The sequence below is a fragment of the Puma concolor genome, chromosome C2, assembly GCF_028749965.1.
Source record: "Puma concolor isolate L17-30 chromosome C2, mPumCon1.1.hap2, whole genome shotgun sequence".
Taxonomy (NCBI): Eukaryota; Metazoa; Chordata; class Mammalia; order Carnivora; family Felidae; genus Puma; species Puma concolor.
The window spans coordinates 66,001,743-66,020,327 of NC_141675.1; the positions used below are offsets into that span (position 1 = coordinate 66,001,743).

Here is an 18,585-nt window from a genome sequence, read left to right on the forward strand (position 1 = left end):
CCTGCTTTCAAGGGGACAGAGGAAAGTCAGAATGTCCTTCTTGCACTGGCTGTTTCTTAAGTATCTTTATTCAAAATAATCAATATGCCAGTGTAGCATATTTTAGGGTGACATTCTGAACCCCTTCACATAACCCTTGAACAATACCACAATTCCCTGAAGAATGATCCAGGAATGAGTGAGAATGATCAAGGGTCTGGCATCAAGGCAGATGTGGATCGGAACATACATGATTTTCACGTGATCATGGGTGGTTTCCTTTGGAATTCTTCCTGAGTGGGGAACTTCTATACTTGAACTATTTCTTACTGAAGACTACCCAGTGACAACCCCCAAAATACATTTTATGGACAGAATTTGTTACCCTAATGTAGATAAGTTGGGAGGAATCTGTTCAGATATTTTGGAAGACAAGTTGCCCCTAGCATCAGAGATCAGCAGAGCTCTGTTCCCCATCGAGATGCTTCAGCAAATGATGCAGGGGCATGGGAAGTAGTGGAAGACAAAGGAAGCTGAGATTATTGAAGCATGTAGGGCGTGGACTAGCTATACAATGAATAATATTTAATTTGGTCTGATCATCAAGTGTATATCTCTTCTCCTGTTTGGCTAATATGTCTTTTTTTGTTTTTATTGTTTCACTTAATGTCTTTGGAATGTTACAGAATAAAATCCAAGATCTCTTCAAGAAAATGACAGGGAAATAGCATATATCCTATTATCACTGAACTTTTAATTTCTGGGACTTTTGGTTCATGAACCTCTGCAAAGATGATATTAGGAGATATTAATTTGAACCAAAACTTAAGAGTGGCTACATCATCAGTCCCTGTGTCACATTAACTTTGAGCTGACAAGAAAATATTTTCCAACACAGTAAAGGAGTAATTCTTGGACTTTAATGTGCATAAATCACCCGGGGATCTTCTTAAAAACACAGATTCTGATTCAGTTGACCTGGAGAGGAACTTAAAATTGTGCATTTCTCTGGGGTACCTGGGTGGCTCAGTCAGTTAAGAGTCTGACTCTTGATTATAGCTCAGGTCATTAGCTCATCTCACAGTTTTTTAAATTTTTTTTTTCAACGTTTATTTATTTTTGGGACAGAGAGAGACAGAGCATGAACGGGGGAGGGGCAGAGAGAGAGGGAGACACAAAATCGGAAACAGGCTCCAGGCTCTGAGCCATCAGCCCAGAGCCCGATGTGGGGCTCGAACTCACGGACCGTGAGATCGTGACCTGGCTGAAGTCGGACGCTTAACCGACTGCGCCACCCAAGCACCCCTATCTCACAGTTTTTTAGATGTAGCCCTGTGTTGGGCTGTGCACTGACAGTGAGGAGCTTGCTTGGGATTCTCTCTCTTCTTCTCTCTCTGCCATACCCCCGCTGATGCTCTTTCTCAAAATAAATAAATACACTTTAAAAAATTCTGCATTTCTCATGAACTCCCAGGTGATGCTGATACTGCTGGGCACGGACCACATTTCAAATAGCAAGTAGAGGACAGAACAAGTCTTTGGAGTCAAAAAAGGTGGGGCACCTGGGTGGTTCAGTCAGTTGAGCGTGCGACTTCGGCTCAGGTCATGATCTCACAGTTCGTGGGTTCGAGCCCCGCATCAGGCTCTGTGCTGACCACTTGCTCAGAGCCTGGAGCCTGCTTCAGATTCTGTGTCCCTTTCTCTCTCTGCCCCTCCCCCGCTCACACTTGGTCTCACTCTGTTTCTCAAAAATAAATAACTGTAAAAAAAATTAAAAAAAAAAAGCCATTAATCTCTTTGGGTCTTGGTTTCCTCAAGTGTAAGATAGAGAAAATGCATACATGAAATTCTTGTGAAGTTGAAATAAAATAAGCATTTTGAAAGTACTTTGTAGAATGTGCTTTCTCTAATATTAATTTTTTTTTTACTAATGCCATATTGCTTTATAAATCCTTCCTCTGCAGAAAACTTAAAAACAAAGAAGGGATGGGAAGCCAGGTGAGGTAAATTATGCTGCATTGTTGCTATTCAAGGCTTTTGACACTAATGTGGAAACCATGAACAACATTCATTCCTATGGGCAATGTTGTTGAACCTATTAAGAATTCTAAAGAATTGATACCTTGATACCTTATTGAAAAGCTATTAATATTGATTAATAATTTTTTTTTCTGAAAAGAAGTTTCTTTTGGAAGTTTTGGATTTCCATTATATATCATCCTTCCTAAGACTGACTAGATGTCTCTTCTTTCCCATAACCAAGCACCAGCCAAAATAGCCAATGGATATTTAGTATTGGATTGGGGAAAATGGTCAAACAGTGAAGCCATAATCTTGTAATTGAAATTGTATTATTTTCAAATATAATCTTCAGGCACTGTGGAATGAGAGAACTCTAATTTTCAAAAAACAGAGAAAAAGCAATTGATTAGCTATTGAATGCCAATATGCTTTTCGGAAGACAGTTGAGTAAACAAACAGGCAGTACTAAGATTCTATCTCAATGAAAAACAAGCAAACAAACTGTTTCAGGACATAGAAATCCTTTTGGAAAATACAATTTTAACACTAAAGTTAAAATTCAAAGCTAAGAAGCTTCGTTTCCCAGAGATATTGTGAGGATTTCTTTCTTTCTTTCTTTCTTTCTTTCTTTCTTTCTTTCTTTCTTTCTTTCTTTCTTTCTTTCAATAACGGGAAATTCTCACGATGGAGAGAAGTGATAGCAGAACAGTAGAGGTGGTAGGATGGGAGGCTAAGCTATTTACCTTAGACTCCCACATTTGGCTAGACTCAACTTCCCAGAGAAAATAATTATTTTCCAGTATTTATTTATGAGAATAGAACTGAGATGCCATGCCAGTGTGAGTTTAAAAACAAAAAGGAGTTTCTTAAACTGTCTTTAACTGCCTACAATCTTGAGGGAAGGTGGTAGCAGTGATGGAGTTCTTTGGGGTGGGGTAGAAAAGAAGGTAAGATAGTCCACAGGAAAACCAAAGTCCCAGTTTACTTCAAAATTTAAAAATATTTATACCTTGCATAACTACGACTACACAAATCTAACATACACTTGAGATTAAGTTATTAATTGATGCTTTTACAATCTCATTGTATAACGAAAAATTCAGCTCTAGGTATGTTGTTATTCTTTTTCCCTTTTCATGTTGTTTATTATCAATGTACTCTATGATCCTAGTCAGTTTTTCCCATTATTTTAAAAAAAATATGTTTTCCTTTTTATTTTACTCTGTATCTGAGTTCTTTCTTACTACCCTGTCTTTAAACCCCCTTTTTGGTGTCAGCAGAGGTCTTAAGTGATGGCTATTGACTCACTACCTTGTCACATATGTGTGTTCGTCACACATTTGAGTCAGGAGTCACACATTTAAGGGGAGGGAATGTAAAGAATCCAGAGGAGAGAATAGAGATTTTAATGAGATAATTCAACTGATAATATCAGCCATACCACATCTGACTTATCTCCATAAGGATTGAGAAAGTATATTATCAGTTTTATAATTTGTAAATTTGCATGCATATTGTTTGTCCGTATCTATATAAGGTATGTGAATAATTCTTGATCATACACATGACTATGAACAAATACTACAAACATACTTGGGTAGAACTAGTAAACCTTAGTAGATTTTGAAAGAACAAAGCAGGTGAAAGAGGCAGCAATGGTTATTTTATAAGCTGTTTACATAAGTCGAATTTGAACAAGAGTCAAGTCAAACTTGTTGAGAACATTTACTGCTGCCAGTCAAGATTAATGAAGTATAGAACACCTTTGTAAAGAAGAGCCAAGGGGAGTCCAACCTCACTTCTTTGGTGATAGGCCTTTGTTACTGGATTGTCAGAGTCAGGTTGGTTGGAGGCCATTGCCCCTTTCTCTGGGACATCTTGATGGTTAGTAGCACCTGCTCCCCAGTGACTAGCTTTGCTGCACAGTTTGAAGCCGCTTCAGTTTTGTTTTTTGCCTTCTAGCGGTTCTCAGTTTTTTAGTTTTTAAGAAACTATCCTCTAATTGGTATAGGAAGTCTTCAATTCGTCCAACCTAGAAGAAATAAGCACAGAGAATGAGATTTGTTGTTTTTTCCCAGGTTTTGTGTAGTTAGGAAAATGGTGAGGTATTTAAAATTAAATGGCACATACAGATCCATGTTGGAACAGAATCGGCGGAGATGGACATGATTGAACGTAAAAGCCTCCTTCTGTTTCCATTTCAGATTCCCCTGTTTTAGGAACATGAAGCAGACATGCAGGAGTTTGCTGTGCCACTCAGTCCTATGTACTGGGTATAGAAATGGGGAATATCATCACCCATTATCTTTAATGGTCAGAAAAATCAGGGATTTCAAAAAGAAATAAATGGTGAAAAACTCTACCATTAGCAAAAGGAAGAATGGAAAAACAAATCCACACCCCTCAAAGCCAGAGATTCTAGCATTTGTATGCCTCTGGCCAACTTGGGAGAAAAATGAATATTACACATTGTCTTAGCAAGAACTATTTCTTTTAAATCAAAACAAAATTTTGAGAAAATACATTTTCTTAAAAAATGCCACACCCCAGGGAATAAGATAAAGTAATGATATACAAAACAATAATTCTAAACTATAAGTCTTTCTCCAAAGAAAACTTGTAATTATTCAGTGACGGTTGAATATGTTACACTATTTGTCACTATTTCATTCTGCTAAAGACCTATAGAATAAAACAGTTTACATATATGCTGCATTGGGCTCTCATGAAAGTCTGTAGATGTAATAATTCATACTTAACCTTGACTCCCAGCACCTGCATAGCATATTAGCCTAAAATGACTCACTGAAGAGCCCATTGTCATAAAGTTAGCTCAAAGCTAGAACACTTACTACTCAAGATACATGGGCATATCATCTCCTTAAGATAAAAGCACTTAAACTCTAGTTTTCCAGTTTTGAGTTTTACTTTTAAGTCACTTGATTTATCATTTAGGGTGATATCCAAAAGATAATTCAAATTGTCAAAAAGAATAATAAATGGTAGCATTCATTTATATGTTATGCTTAGGACTTATATTACACTAGGTGATGTAAATTGTCCATTGGTTTCCTTAGAAAAATAATATAATTTACTTTTATGAAAACAATTCTTTTTGAAAACTTAAAATTACTTCAGGCAAATTTCTCCAAAAGCACGTTGTTGTTTATGATGTCTGATCGTTGCATCAATCGTCAAAATCATTTGACAGAATATTTTTGGACTGTCATGAAGTCAGTGAATTATTCTATGTATTTCATACACTTATATTATCCAACTTACACCAATATCATAAATACAAAATTAACACAGAGAACAATCAAAACAAATGTAATGGATGGCACTTTACCATTACTGCAATAGTTGAGTTGATGACTCACTCATGTTTTTGCACTGAAAATGTGTCATTTAAATCAAAGCTCTCTACAATTAGAATGTTTGCAGTTAACCCAAATGCAATTTAAAATTACAATCCTAACGCACAAACTTTCTTCAATGATACAGAAACATAATTGTTTTAAAATATCCATTAGGTGGCTATTGTCTTTTTTGCTTTTTAAAGTGTATTTATTAAAAGCAGGGTTGACTAACTGGGTTGCCTTTCATTAGAAAGGACAAAGAAGAAACATAAAATGTCTGATTGAAACAGTGCTGTTAAATTAAACTGGAGGTCTAGAGTATATACCATGTGCATGTCTAACATGCCTATGTGTTTACCTCCTACCTGGTCTGTCTACATGTTATGCTTTCAACTCATTCTCCTAATGATACCAAAATGATCTTTTAAAAATGTAAATCTGGTTATGTTTTTCCCTTGCTGGAAAAACTTAAATGGATTCCCAAGCCCTTAATGTGGCCTACACACTTCTGAGTGATCTGGTTTCACTTGCATCTCTAATTATGTCTTCTATCACTCCATTTGCCTCAGTTGTGTAGTACATCTTTCAGTTATTTGAACACAGCAGTGCAGTGTACTCTGTTCCCTTAAACTTCCTAATGTTATACCATGTGATGGATTACTCCCATTGGAAAATCCTTACGTTTCCTCTGGATTTCAGGTTCAACATCAGTGCGTCAGGAACATTTTCCTGGATAATCCAGACCAGGTTGGGTTTCTCAGTAACATATTCCCATTGCAGCCCATTAATCTCTTTGCAAATTATATGTGTGTACACACACACACACACACACACACACACACACACACACGCATATATATCTTACTTGATTATAGTGATTTATTTAGTATCTGTCTTCCTATCTGGGTTTTAAGGATTATAAGGCAGACTAAGCCCACATTGTCCACTATTCCTATCATTTAGAATATGGTGGACCCTCAATAATCTTCTTTTCTGATAATAGAGAAGACATTCAGAAACTGATCTGTTTTTCCATATTCAAAGTGTTGCCTGGTATGGAGCACATCAGAAGGCTTTATTATCTCTTACAGATTACCTTGAGAGTCTCCAGGCAAGATGATTACAAGGTGTGGTCTCCATACTTGAAACAGAATGAGGTAGAAAGGGCACTGGATAAAGAGAGTTAGTGTTGAATTCTGCTCATGGCTTGTAATCCTTGTGGCTTTATAACCCTAATCTATGACTCTCGAAAAGTCACTTGGCCTTTCTGAGCTTCAGTTTAACTAACCTTTGGTGAAGAAAAGGTTGGCCTGGATAATTTCCAAGGACGCTCCAAGCCAAAAAATTCCATGACTTGTCTCACATCAGATCTAGGTTAGTTCAGTCTTATGTGAGTCCTCACATTTTTCAAATCACAGGTTATTCTCTTAGATTATACCATTAGATGAATGACACACTATGCAGTAAAGTAAGTCAATTTTAGCTTCTATACTTTCTGAAGTGTAGGAGAGCTGCAACATGTTTTTAGTGAAGCTGGTTCTTTATTTTCTTTTTTACGTCAAGGAAAGAAAAATGCTGGTTGAAGAGAAAATAGATTCATCTAACTAAGAAGAACAGATTGCAAATGATAGAAATTTCTATAAAGCCCTTAGGGAAATAAAACACAAAGAAATATGTAAGCATGTAAGGAAGGAAATGAGCCAGTTTTTGGAGCAACGGCCTTATTAGACTTCCTTTTAGGTACAGAATCTCCTTGCTTAACTATATCAGATAGTCTACTTGGTCATTCTGGGTCTAATTTTCCCATTTGCAAAATGGGCGGATAACATTTTCTTATATATCTATATGTCAATGCTGACTTGGCTTTACAGGGATATGGACATCAGACCAAATGAGCATGCAAAGAATTTTGGGATGTCCGATGATCACAGGGACTCAAGGTGTCAGTGAGAGGGCAGATTCTCACCTAGCACATGGCTATCAGTGATAATTCACATCAAAGGAAATTATTATCAACTAGTTTCTGAGGACCTTTAAATCTTATACGCAAAAATCTGTCAGCCATGATTTAGCATAGATCCAAGAAGTTCAGAATGAAGATGCCAGTGCAACTGTAAGCGAGAAGACAGCTTGAGAAGTATAGGAGATCTTAAAATTCTAACAGTATAAAAGCAAATAATACCAATGAGAGAGAAATGTGGAGGTAGCCAAACAGACCAATTTAAATTACAAGAAAATTTTTAGTCAGCTCAGATTTCAAAGGGAGCACATTTGTTCTTTCATGCAAATATTTATTGAACATTTACTATACACTTGGCACTATAACAGGGTGATAAGCAAAAATATCAAGATATTTGCTTATGAGGAACTCATATTCATGGAGGAGAGAATTAATGAAGAAATGATTGCAATAGAGCATAACTGTTTATGTAAGAATTATGTACAAAAAGTTCTATTAGCAAAAATGTCAGAACAGTGAATTCTTTTTTTTTTTTTTTTTTTTTTTTTTTTTTTAGAGCAATGAATTCTATTTGAAGGGATATGGATGTGCATTGGTGGATATAGGAGCTGGCTCTTTGCCAGGACAAGAAGTACGTTTCAAGCTGAGGAAAGGGCATCCATAAGAACAAGGTTGTGAAAGTACATGGGCTATTTGACAATGATAAGTTTCTTACAGCATAGATGTGGGCACCCGGGAACTGGGAGTAGAGATACAGATAGCAGGAAATACTGATTGGAGTCAGCTTGTAAAAAGTTGAAAAATATTTAGCCATGTGGTTAGAAAGTAAATCTGGTAACACTACAGGGAGTGAATGCAGCCAGGGAAACTAAAGGAAGGTGAATTAATTAAGGGACCAGTGTAATAGGATATGGAGAATACTATGAGGGCCTGAAGAAAGAACTTAAGGAACATTTAGGAAGTAAACTCTATAGACTTGATGAAAAATTCTGTGTTGGGACAAGAGGCAGGCAAAATTAGGAATGACTGCACAGTTTCTAACTTGAGATAATGATATTTTAATGAGATATGAAATATAATTAGATGAACAGTTTTAGGGAAAAGAAATGAGTTTGACTAGTGACAAATATAAGAAATAGAAAAACAGTTCACATAATCAGAAATTAACAAAAAAATAGATCTATAATAATAATCTAGTACTAGGCTAAAAGCCAGAATGAAACACAACTCCAAATTAAAAGAAAAACCAACAACCTCTATTCCTCAGTCCACCATGTGAAAAGCATTCTAGTAGTTATAAAGTGCTAAGAAAACAAGAATGATACTTTCAGTTATTCAGAGTAAAAAGGTGATTATTGCAGAGATACGGTATTAGATTGAAGTCAGATATATCTTGTTTGGAATTCCAGCTCCAGCATTTTCATGTGTGAATTTGTGCAATTTTATCTAACTTCTTAAAACCTAAGTTTCCTTTTCTATCAGTTGTTTCACAGGATCTTAGTAGGGTTAAATTAAACAATTTATGTGAATTATTTGCATAGGTCTGAATTACTATTATTTAACAGTAGTATTAATACTTGAATCTGGAAGTGTATGCTTGGTAAATAGAAAAAATGTAACTAAATGAAAAAAATACAAAAGTGAAATAAAATAAAAATATAAACAACTTTAATAGACACTATGTTTTTGGCCTCTACTCTGTGAGGGATGCTGCCTCAGTAACTGTGCTAATTGTAGTTGCCATACATTAAAGTCTTGTGATTAGGTCTCAAAATTCAGTGATATAAAAGTCAGAATTAGGAAGGGGCAGAAAAGGGAAAGGAAAGATAAGTTTCTGATAGCTCATATTAGCTCATTGTAAATAAACAGTATTTTCTGGTGGCCTCCCTAAATACTAATCTGATTATACACAATAATGTGTCTGTCTCATGGAAGCAACCTAAGTGTTCACTGATGGGATGAATGAAAAAAGAAAATGTCTTACACACACACACACACACACACACACACACACACACACACAAACACACACATTCACACACACAGAAGAATATTATTCATCCATAAAAAAGAAATCTTGTCATTTGCAAAAAAATGAATGGAACTTGAAGTCATTATGTTAAATGAAATAAGTCAGAGAAAGACAACTGAGCTCATAGATACAGAGAACAGACTGGTGGTTGTCAGAAGTTGGGGGTCGGTGGGGGGCACCTGGGTGGCTCAGTCGGTTAAGCGTCAGACTCTCGGTTTGGGCTCAGGTCATGATCTCACTGTTTCATGAGTTCGAGCCCCATGTTGGGCTCTGCTTTGACAGTGCAGAGCTTGCTTGGGATTCTCTCTTTTTCCCTCTATCTCTGCCCCTCCCCTGCTGTCTCTGTCTCTCTCATGTGGTCTCTGTCTCTCTCAAAATAAATAAATAAACTTAAGAAAATAATAAAGAAGTTGGGGGTGGGAGGTCAGCAAAATAGATGAAGGTTGTCAAAAGGTACAAACTTCTAGTTATAAAAAAATAAGTCATGGGGATGTAATGTACAGCATGGTGACTATAGCTAACGGTATTGTACTGTATATTTGAAAGTTGATAAGAGATTGGATCTTAGAACTTCTCATAACAAGAACAAAACTTGTAACTATGCTTGGTAATGGATGTTAACTATACTTACTGTGGTGATCATTTCACAATATATATGAATATCATCATGTTGTACATCTGAAACTAATATAATGCTATATGTTAATTATATCTCAATAAAAATATGAAAAAATTCCCTTTCAAGTAAAATGTGTCTGTTTCAAAGGAGACAAATGCTTTTATCCCTTCTCTTCTCAGGTCATATCATATCTGGGCTATCATGTGTGGTTGTGGGTATGTCAAGGGGCTTACTCCAAACTGTATGAAGAAAAGTTGAAGGATCTAGAGGTCTCTAATATGAAGAAGGGAATCATAACAGGAGTCTGTGGTGTCCAAGTATATCAAGGTTGTTATGTGGAAAGAGTAACAGATTTGTTTGTGTTAGCTCATACAGTGGAAAGAGTGCTATCTGGAATTAGACGGTAAATTTGATTCTCGAGTCTTCTGGTCATGTGACTAAGTCAGAGACTAAGTTAAGAGAGACTGGGGTGATAATTCTATAAGGCAACGTACACTAAAAATTACCAGCAAACCACCAGAAGCTAGAGAAGCATGGAACTGATTCTTCCTCATGGCTCTCAGAAGGAACCAACCCCATGACACTTTGATCTTAGAATTTCCAGCCTCTAGAACTGCGAGAACTTACATTTTCTCACCTCTAGTATAAATAATAAATTTATGGGGTGCCTGGGTGGCTCAGTCGGTTAAGTGTCTGACTGGCTCAGGTCATTATCTCACAGTTCATGAGTTGTGTGACTGTTCACTTCAAGCTCTGTGCTGACAGTTCAGAGCCTGGAGCCTGCTTTGGATTCTGTCTCTCCCTCTCTCTCTGCCCCTCCCCTGCTTGCACTCTGTCTCTCTCAAAAATAAACATTAAAAAATTTAAAAATAATAAATTTATAATGATAATAGTCCACTTGACAGGGTTTTTGTGAAGATTAAATGGTTTGATGTTTGTGAAAAGCTCTTCATAAATGGCTAAGCCACCCATGAAGATTATAATAGCAGTACATTGTATAGTGACTGGTGACATAGTAGATTCTCAATAAATATTTGCTGAATCAATGAATAACTAAATGAGTCTTCAAACGGGTGAAAAATTATAGCATGTAAGTAGTAGATATTACTGTTTTTTTCACAACTGTCTAAAAATGAAAGGGATTTTAGGGTGAGGTATGGCAACCCCCATCACAGAGACTGGAAATCACACATTAGATGACTCTTTTGGAGAGCATGAAGTATTTGTGAGTCATGTGTGAACTAGGGGTTGAATTCAATAAATTTTTTTTTTCAACGTTTATTTATTTTTGGGACAGAGAGAGACAGAGCATGAACGGGGGAGGGGCAGAGAGAGAGGGAGACACAGAATCGGAAACAGGCTCCAGGCTCTGAGCCATCAGCCCAGAGCCCGACGCGGGGCTCGAACTCACGGACCGTGAGATCGTGACCTGGCTGAAGTCGGATGCTTAACCGACTGCGCCACCCAGGCGCCCCACAATAATTTTTTTTTTTTTAATTTTTTTTTTCAACGTTTATTTATTTTTGGGACAGAGAGAGACAGAGCATGAACGGGGGAGGGGCAGAGAGAGAGGGAGACACAGAATCGGAAACAGGCTCCAGGCTCTGAGCCATCAGCCCAGAGCCCGTCGCGGGGCTCAAACTCCCGGACCGCGAGATCGTGACCTGGCTGAAGTCGGACGCTTAACCGACTGCGCCACCCAGGCGCCCCCACAATAAATTTTTTAAATCCATTCCAACATTAAAGGACTGATTCTATGATGTTTAGTTTGGCCTGGATTCATTCTACAGAAATGTGCTCCATGGAAGGAGAACACAGTGCAACTTGCCTGTACCACATGGAGAAGCACTAGGGAAATGAGAGGGAACCAACAACTTCTATTGTTGTGGTTTTATATATACTAAAAAGTACTGAAGTGGTTAATATAAACACCCATAGATACTGGGATTCTCGAGCCTCCCCTATGTCCCATTTATAAAATTATCATATCTAAAAGGCCAGTATTTTCTTCTCTAGATGTATCAAAATTGTATGTTGTATACAAAGGGCCCCTATTACGGATTAGCTTAATAGCAGAAGGTAGTTCACAGCACACTCATTTCCTTTTCATCTCATAACTGCACAAGATTATGCACTGGGGCACTAAAATATTTCTTTTCAGTTAATGATTTTATATTTTTTCAGCATATCAAAACTTACAACTTTCTGCTGGAAAACAGGATAAAATGCAACATTTTTACAGATAAAAATAATACGGTTTCCCACATATAACCATTCATAATCACTTTAAATATAGGCATGCTGAAAGGTACTTGCATATTTACTCCAATAATCTTTTACTTTAAATTGGTTTGTATCAAACCACAAGAGACTCTTAATGATAGAGAACAAATTGTGGTTGTTGGAGGGAGGTGGCTGGGAGATGGACTAGATGGGTGATGGGTATTAAGGAGGGCACTTGTGATGAGCATTGGGTGTGGTAAATACGTGATGATTACTAAATTCTAGTCCTGAAACCAATATTTCACTGTATGTTAACTAACTAAAATTTAAATTAAAAACAGGGGAAAATAAATTGGTTTGCAATTTATATGTAGGTGGAAAGTATGAGGATGCTCTTGGGTCAGGTGACACTGTTCATTTAAAAGCTTTCATGTGAAAGAGGATGGCTATTAACCCTCCACCATTGTGTGATGCTGACTGTGCCTTCATTTGCACATAGATCCAACTTACTTTCATGTGGTAATTGAAGGCATGTAAGCCACATTACTGCCTTCCATTTATTGTGTGAGTTCTGGCCATGAGGCCAAAGGCACTGCTGAGGAAGAAACTGAATTTTAGGGCAATAGATAGAAATGGGGCAAACTAAGGAAAGAAATGACAAGAAGCTCAACATGAACCAAGTTGGTGAGAGATGGTAACAATAGGGGACTATATGGCAGTGGCCTAATAAGGCTTTGAAAGGGGAGTCATTCAGATATGGTAGAGGGGAGGGAGGGTCACTTTGAAGATTTGGGTGGCCTTTTTCCTTCTAAAGTCATTTAAAATCAAACACTACTGGACTGAGTTGATTTGTATTCTTTCAAAATTCATATTTTGGTCTTTTTTTTTTAAGTTTATTTATTTACTTTGAGAGTTAGAGAGCACAAGTGAGGGAGGGACAGAGAGAGAGGGAGAGAGAGAGAGAGAATCCCAAGCAGGTTCCGCACTGCCAGCATGGAGCCCAATGCAGAGCTCGAACGCATGAAATGAACTGTGAGATCATGACTTGAGCTGAAATCAAGAGTCCCACGCTTAACCGACTGAGTCACCCAGGTGTCCCCAAATTCATATGTTGGTCTTAATCCTCAGTACTTCAGAATGTGACCTTATTTACAGAGGTAGTCAAGTTAAAATAAAGTCATTAGGGTGCGCCCTAATCCAAAATGATTGATGTTCTTATAAAAAAGGGAAATTTGGATGGGTGCACAGGGAGAGTGCCAGGTGAAGACAAAGGCAGAGAGACTGGAGTGATAATTCTATACGGCAAGGTACACTAAAAATTACCAGCAAACCACCAGAAGCTAGAGAAGCATGGAACTGAATCTTCCTCACGGCTCTCAGAAGGAACCAACCCCATGACACTTTGCTCTTAGAATTTCCAGCCTCTAGAACTGCGAGATCATCAATTTCTGTTGTTTAAACCACTTGGTTTGTGGTACTTTGTTACAGTAGCCCTAGCAAACGAATACAACAACTAAGCCATTAAAGTGAAAGGAAACTCACTGAAGTTCTAATTTTCCCCTCAAACATGACAGATGCTTTCTAAAATTCGCTTTTCCTGCTGGTTGAAGCTCTCTACTAAGCCTACCCATGTTTAGGGTGTACCTTGGGAACAAAGGTGGCTTCTTTCCAATAATGGCAGAGGGAGGAAGTTAACCTCAAACATGAAAGCATGGGTAAATTACACTGAGAAGACTTGAATTGGGACTTTCTATGGGATTTCATGTAGTCTGGATCACGGAGAGGGGATTAGGTATGTTTATAGGGGTTTGTTTGCATATGTTCATGCCTTAGGAATTGGGTGCTCAAAGGATTTTTTAGTAAAGCTTTTAAAGATAATTATTAAGAAGGAAAAATGTAGATGAAATAAGAATCACATTCTTCAGGAATAAATATCATGTTTATATGACTATGATGGTAGTTACAGAATGAGAATGTGTTTCTGGAGATTAGCAGTATGGGCCAAAATCCTCTCAGCAAAACCGACATTTCACTCCACCACAGTGGATTTGATAACATTAATTTCTTTGCTCTGTTCCATTTAGTTTCCAGACCAAATGCTTTTAAATATTTATCATCCAAAATAGTTTGAATTTTAATTCTTATTAGAATGACAATTGTTTTCAAACAGGCTTGAAATTAATTTCTAAAATAAACTTAGTTTCTGAAACAGAGTTTTTTCTGTTATTCATAATATATCAGTTTCCTTTAGCTTTTGGCCTGCATTCAAGCGGACAAACAATTCCCATATTCTTCCTTTTTCACTTAGTTAACTTGATATATTATTTAGTATTTTAGTCATAAAAGTACAACGTGAAGATATGAGGCATCTACCCCTGAGAAGTTACAAAAAGTACAAAAATACTTCCTGCTAAACTGTATTACCACTCTTGATTGAAAATTCTCTTAATGATAATACTTTTTGTTATGCTTAGTATAAAGAACAATTACAAAACCTTGCTATCCCTTTGTCCAGGAAACCACGTATCATGGTTTTTAAAAAACATTTTTGGGGGCACCTGGGTGCCTCAGTTAAGGTCCGACTTCGGCTCCTGTCGTGATCTCACAGTTCATGGGTCAGAGCCTGGCATTGGGCTCTGCTCAGAGCCTGGAGCCTGCTTCAGATTCTGTGTCTCCTTCTCTCTCTCTGCCCCTCCCCAACTCATGCTCTGTCTTTCTCTCAAAAACAAATAAACGTTAAATTTTTTTAAAATTATTTTTCAACATTTAATGGTATAATTTATCTGAGGGTTTAAATACATATTTTTAAACTTTTTGAGACAAGTGTGGATTCACGTGCGTCAGTGGGAAGCAATACAAGAAGAATCTGTGTACTCTATTTAATTCGCCTCAATGGTCATATCCTGCAAAACTGTAGAATACCACAGCCAGAATATTGACATTGATACAGTCAAGATACAGAACAGCTCCATTACCACAGAGATCTCACATGTTGCCCTTTCATAGCTACACCTATTTTCTCCAGTTTCCACATCTCTTATGCCTTGGCAACCACTAATCTGTTGTCCATTTCTACAATTTGTTATTTTAAGAAGGTTATATACATACAGTACAAACATATAGTACATAATTCTACACGTCTCTGGAGATTTATTCAGGTTGTTGGATCCATAGTTTGTCCCTTTTCATTGTTGCATTATTCCATGTACCACAGTTTAATGATTCACTTTTTGAAAGGTATCTAGATTTCTCGGGAACAAATGGCCAGGAGTACAATTGTTAGGTCATATGGTAGATGCATATTTAGTTTTCTTTTTTTTTTTCTTTTTTTTCTTTTTTAAAAATTTTTTTTTCAACGTTTATTTATTTTTGGGATAGAGACAGAGCATGAACGGGGGAGGGGCAGAGAGAGAGGGAGACACAGAATCGGAAACAGGCTCCAGGCTCCGAGCCATCAGCCCAGAGCCTGACGCGGGGCTCGAACTCCCGGACCGCGAGATCGTGACCTGGCTGAAGTCGGACGCTTAACCGACTGCGCCACCCAGGCGCCCCTCTTTTTTTTTTTTTTTTTTTTCAATATATGAAGTTTATTGTCAAATTGGTTTCCATACAACACCCAGTGCTCATCCCAAAAGGTGCCCTCCTCAATACCCATCACGCACCCTCCCCTCCCTCCCACCCCCCATCAACCCTCAGTTTGTTCTCAGTTTTTAAGAGTCTCTTATGCTTTGGCTCTCTTCCACTCTAACCTCTTTTTTTTTTTTTTTCCTTCCCCTCCCCCATGGGTTTCTGTTAAGTTTCTCAGGATCCACATAAGAGTGAAACCATATGGTATCTGTCTTTCTCTGTATGGCTTATTTCACTTAGCATAACACTCTCCAGTTCCATCCATGTTGCTACAAAGGGCCATATTTCATTCTTTCCCATTGCCACGTAGTACTCCATTGTGTATATAAACCACATTTTTTTTTATCCATTCATCAGTTGATGGACATTTAGGCTCTTTCCATAATTTGGCTATTGTTGAGAGTGCTGCTATAAACATTGGGGTACAAGTGCCCCTATGCATCAGTACTCCTGTATCCCTTGGGTAAATTCCTAGCAGTGCTATTGCTGGGTCATAGGGTAGGTCTATTTTTAATTTTTTGAGGAACCTCCACACTGTTTTCCAGAGTGGCTGCACCAATTTTTAGTTTTCTAATGAAACTGTCATATTGTTTTCCACAATGGCTGTGCCATCTTATATTCCTACTAGCAACATGTGAATGTATGCAATGTGTCAGTGGTCCTCACCAGCATTTAGTGTTGTCACTATTTTTTATTTTAGCTATTTTGATAGATGTGCAGTGGTTTATCTCGTTGTGGTTTTACTTTGCATTTCCCTAGTGGCTAATGACGTTCAATGTCTTTTAAAGTGTGTTTACTTGCCGTTCTTTCTAGTGAAATGTCTGTTCATATCTTTTGCCCATTGTCAAATTGGTTTAACTGCTTGGATTGTTTACTGCTGAATTTTGAGATGTGTGTGTGTGTGTGTGTGTGTGTGTTTTGTTGTTGTTGTTTTGTTTTTTAGAGAGAGAGAGTGTGAGAGGGGGAAAGGGTCAGAGGGAAGGAGAGAGAATCTTAAGCAGGCTCCACATTCAATGTGGCACCTGATGCAGGACTTGATCCCATGACTCTGGGATCATGACCTGAGCTGAAATCAAGAGTCAGGCACTCAGCTGAGCCACCCAGGTGCCCTGAGAGTTCTTTATATAATCTAAATACTGGTCCTTTGTTGAACATGTGTCCACAAATATTTTTCTCTTGCCCTGTAACTGGTCTTTTCATCCTTTGCAAAAGAATCTTTCATAAAGCAAAATTTTGTAGTCTAATTTGCCAATTAGACTTTTATGGATCATGCTTTTTGTATCAAATCTAAAAGCTCTTTGCAAATACTAAGATCCCAGAGATTTTCTTCTATTTTTTTTTCTAAAAGTTTTATAGTTTTACATTTTACAGTTTTAGTCAACTTTTGAATAAAGTGTGATACTTAAGTCAGGATTTTTTTTTTTTTTTTTTTTTTTTTTTTTTTTTGCCTATGTATGTACAAATGCTCCAGCCTCATTTGGTGAAGAGGCTATCTTTCCTTCATTAAATTTCTTTTGCTTCTTTATATTTATGTGGATTTATTTCTGAATTTTCTGTTTTGTTTCATTGAGCTACGTGTCTATTTCTTCATCAATACCACAAAGTCTTGATTACTAATAGCTAACAAAGTCTTGAACTTAAGTAGACTGATTTCTCCCACTTCATTCTTTTTCTAAAGTGTTTTAGCTATTCTGTGTTCTTTGTCTTTCCATATAAATGTTAGAATAGTCTTGTCTTCATCTATGGAAAATCTTGCTGGAATTTTAATAGGAGTTGCCTTAAGCCTCTATATCAATTTTGAGTAAGTGATGTCTATACTATGCTGAGTCTTATAATTTATGGACACAGTATGTCTCACCATTTATTTAGATCTTTGATTTCTTTCCTTAATGCTTTCTAGTTTTGGGCATACATGTGCTATACATGTTTTGTTAGATTCATACCAAAGCATTTCACTTTTTTTTTGAGCAATTATAAATGGTATTATAAGTTTCAGTGACCTTGATCACAACTAGCATATAGTTATATAATTGAGTTTTGCACATTTATCTTACGTCTTGCAACCTTGCTGAACTCACTGATCCTCCTCCTCCTCCTCCTCCTCCTCCTCCTCCTCCTCTTCCTCTTTCTCCTCCTCATCATTTTGTAGATTCGTTGGGATTTTCTTGTAGACAATCATGCCATCTGCAAAAAGGGAAGTTCTATTTCTTCTTTTCTGAACTCTATGCCTTTTATTTCCTTTTCTTGTCTTTCAGTGGTGGACAGAATTTCCAGCACAATGTTGAATAAGAGTGGTGAGAGGTGACTTCCTTGCCTTGTTTCTGATCTTAAAGGGGAATGCCTTTAGTCTTTGACTATTAAGTATAATGTTAGCTGTAGGATTTTTGTAGACACTCTTTAACAGTGTGAGGAGTTTTGCCTCTATTTCTACTCTTCTGAGTGTTTTTTTTTTTTTATATCATGAATAGGTGTTAAATTTTGTTGACTGCTTTTTATCAATTGATGTGATCGTGTAATTTTTTCTTTTGTATACTGTTAATATGGAAGATTAAATTGAATTTCAAACATTCAGACTTGCATCTCTGGAATAAACTCCACTTGGTTATGGACTATAATTCTTGCATGTTGCTGAATTCTATTTGCTAATGTTTTAAGGATTCTTTGCATCTATATTCATAAAAGATACTGATTTGCATTTTTTTTCCATTTTTGTCTTATTTGTTATCAGGATAATACTAGTTTTATCATGTGAATTGGGGAGGGT

General features: G+C 37.1%; 1 protein-coding gene across 4 annotated transcripts in view; it reads right to left on the reverse strand.

Annotated features, from left to right (window-relative positions):
* Positions 1-3,386: 3,386 nt before the first annotated feature.
* SPATA16 (spermatogenesis associated 16) overlaps positions 3,387-18,585 on the reverse strand; it is a 249,675-nt gene continuing 234,476 nt past the window's right edge. For 2 of the 4 annotated variants that reach the window (XM_086674732.1, XM_025913870.2), the window contains one exon: positions 3,645-4,033. In XM_086674732.1, the coding sequence (XP_086530858.1) occupies positions 3,911-4,033 (123 nt within the window). In that variant the 3' untranslated portion in view covers positions 3,645-3,910. Of the gene's footprint in view, positions 4,034-4,131; positions 4,212-18,585 lie in introns of all 4 variants that reach the window. The other 2 variants (XM_086674733.1, XM_086674731.1) reach the window with 2 other exon arrangements.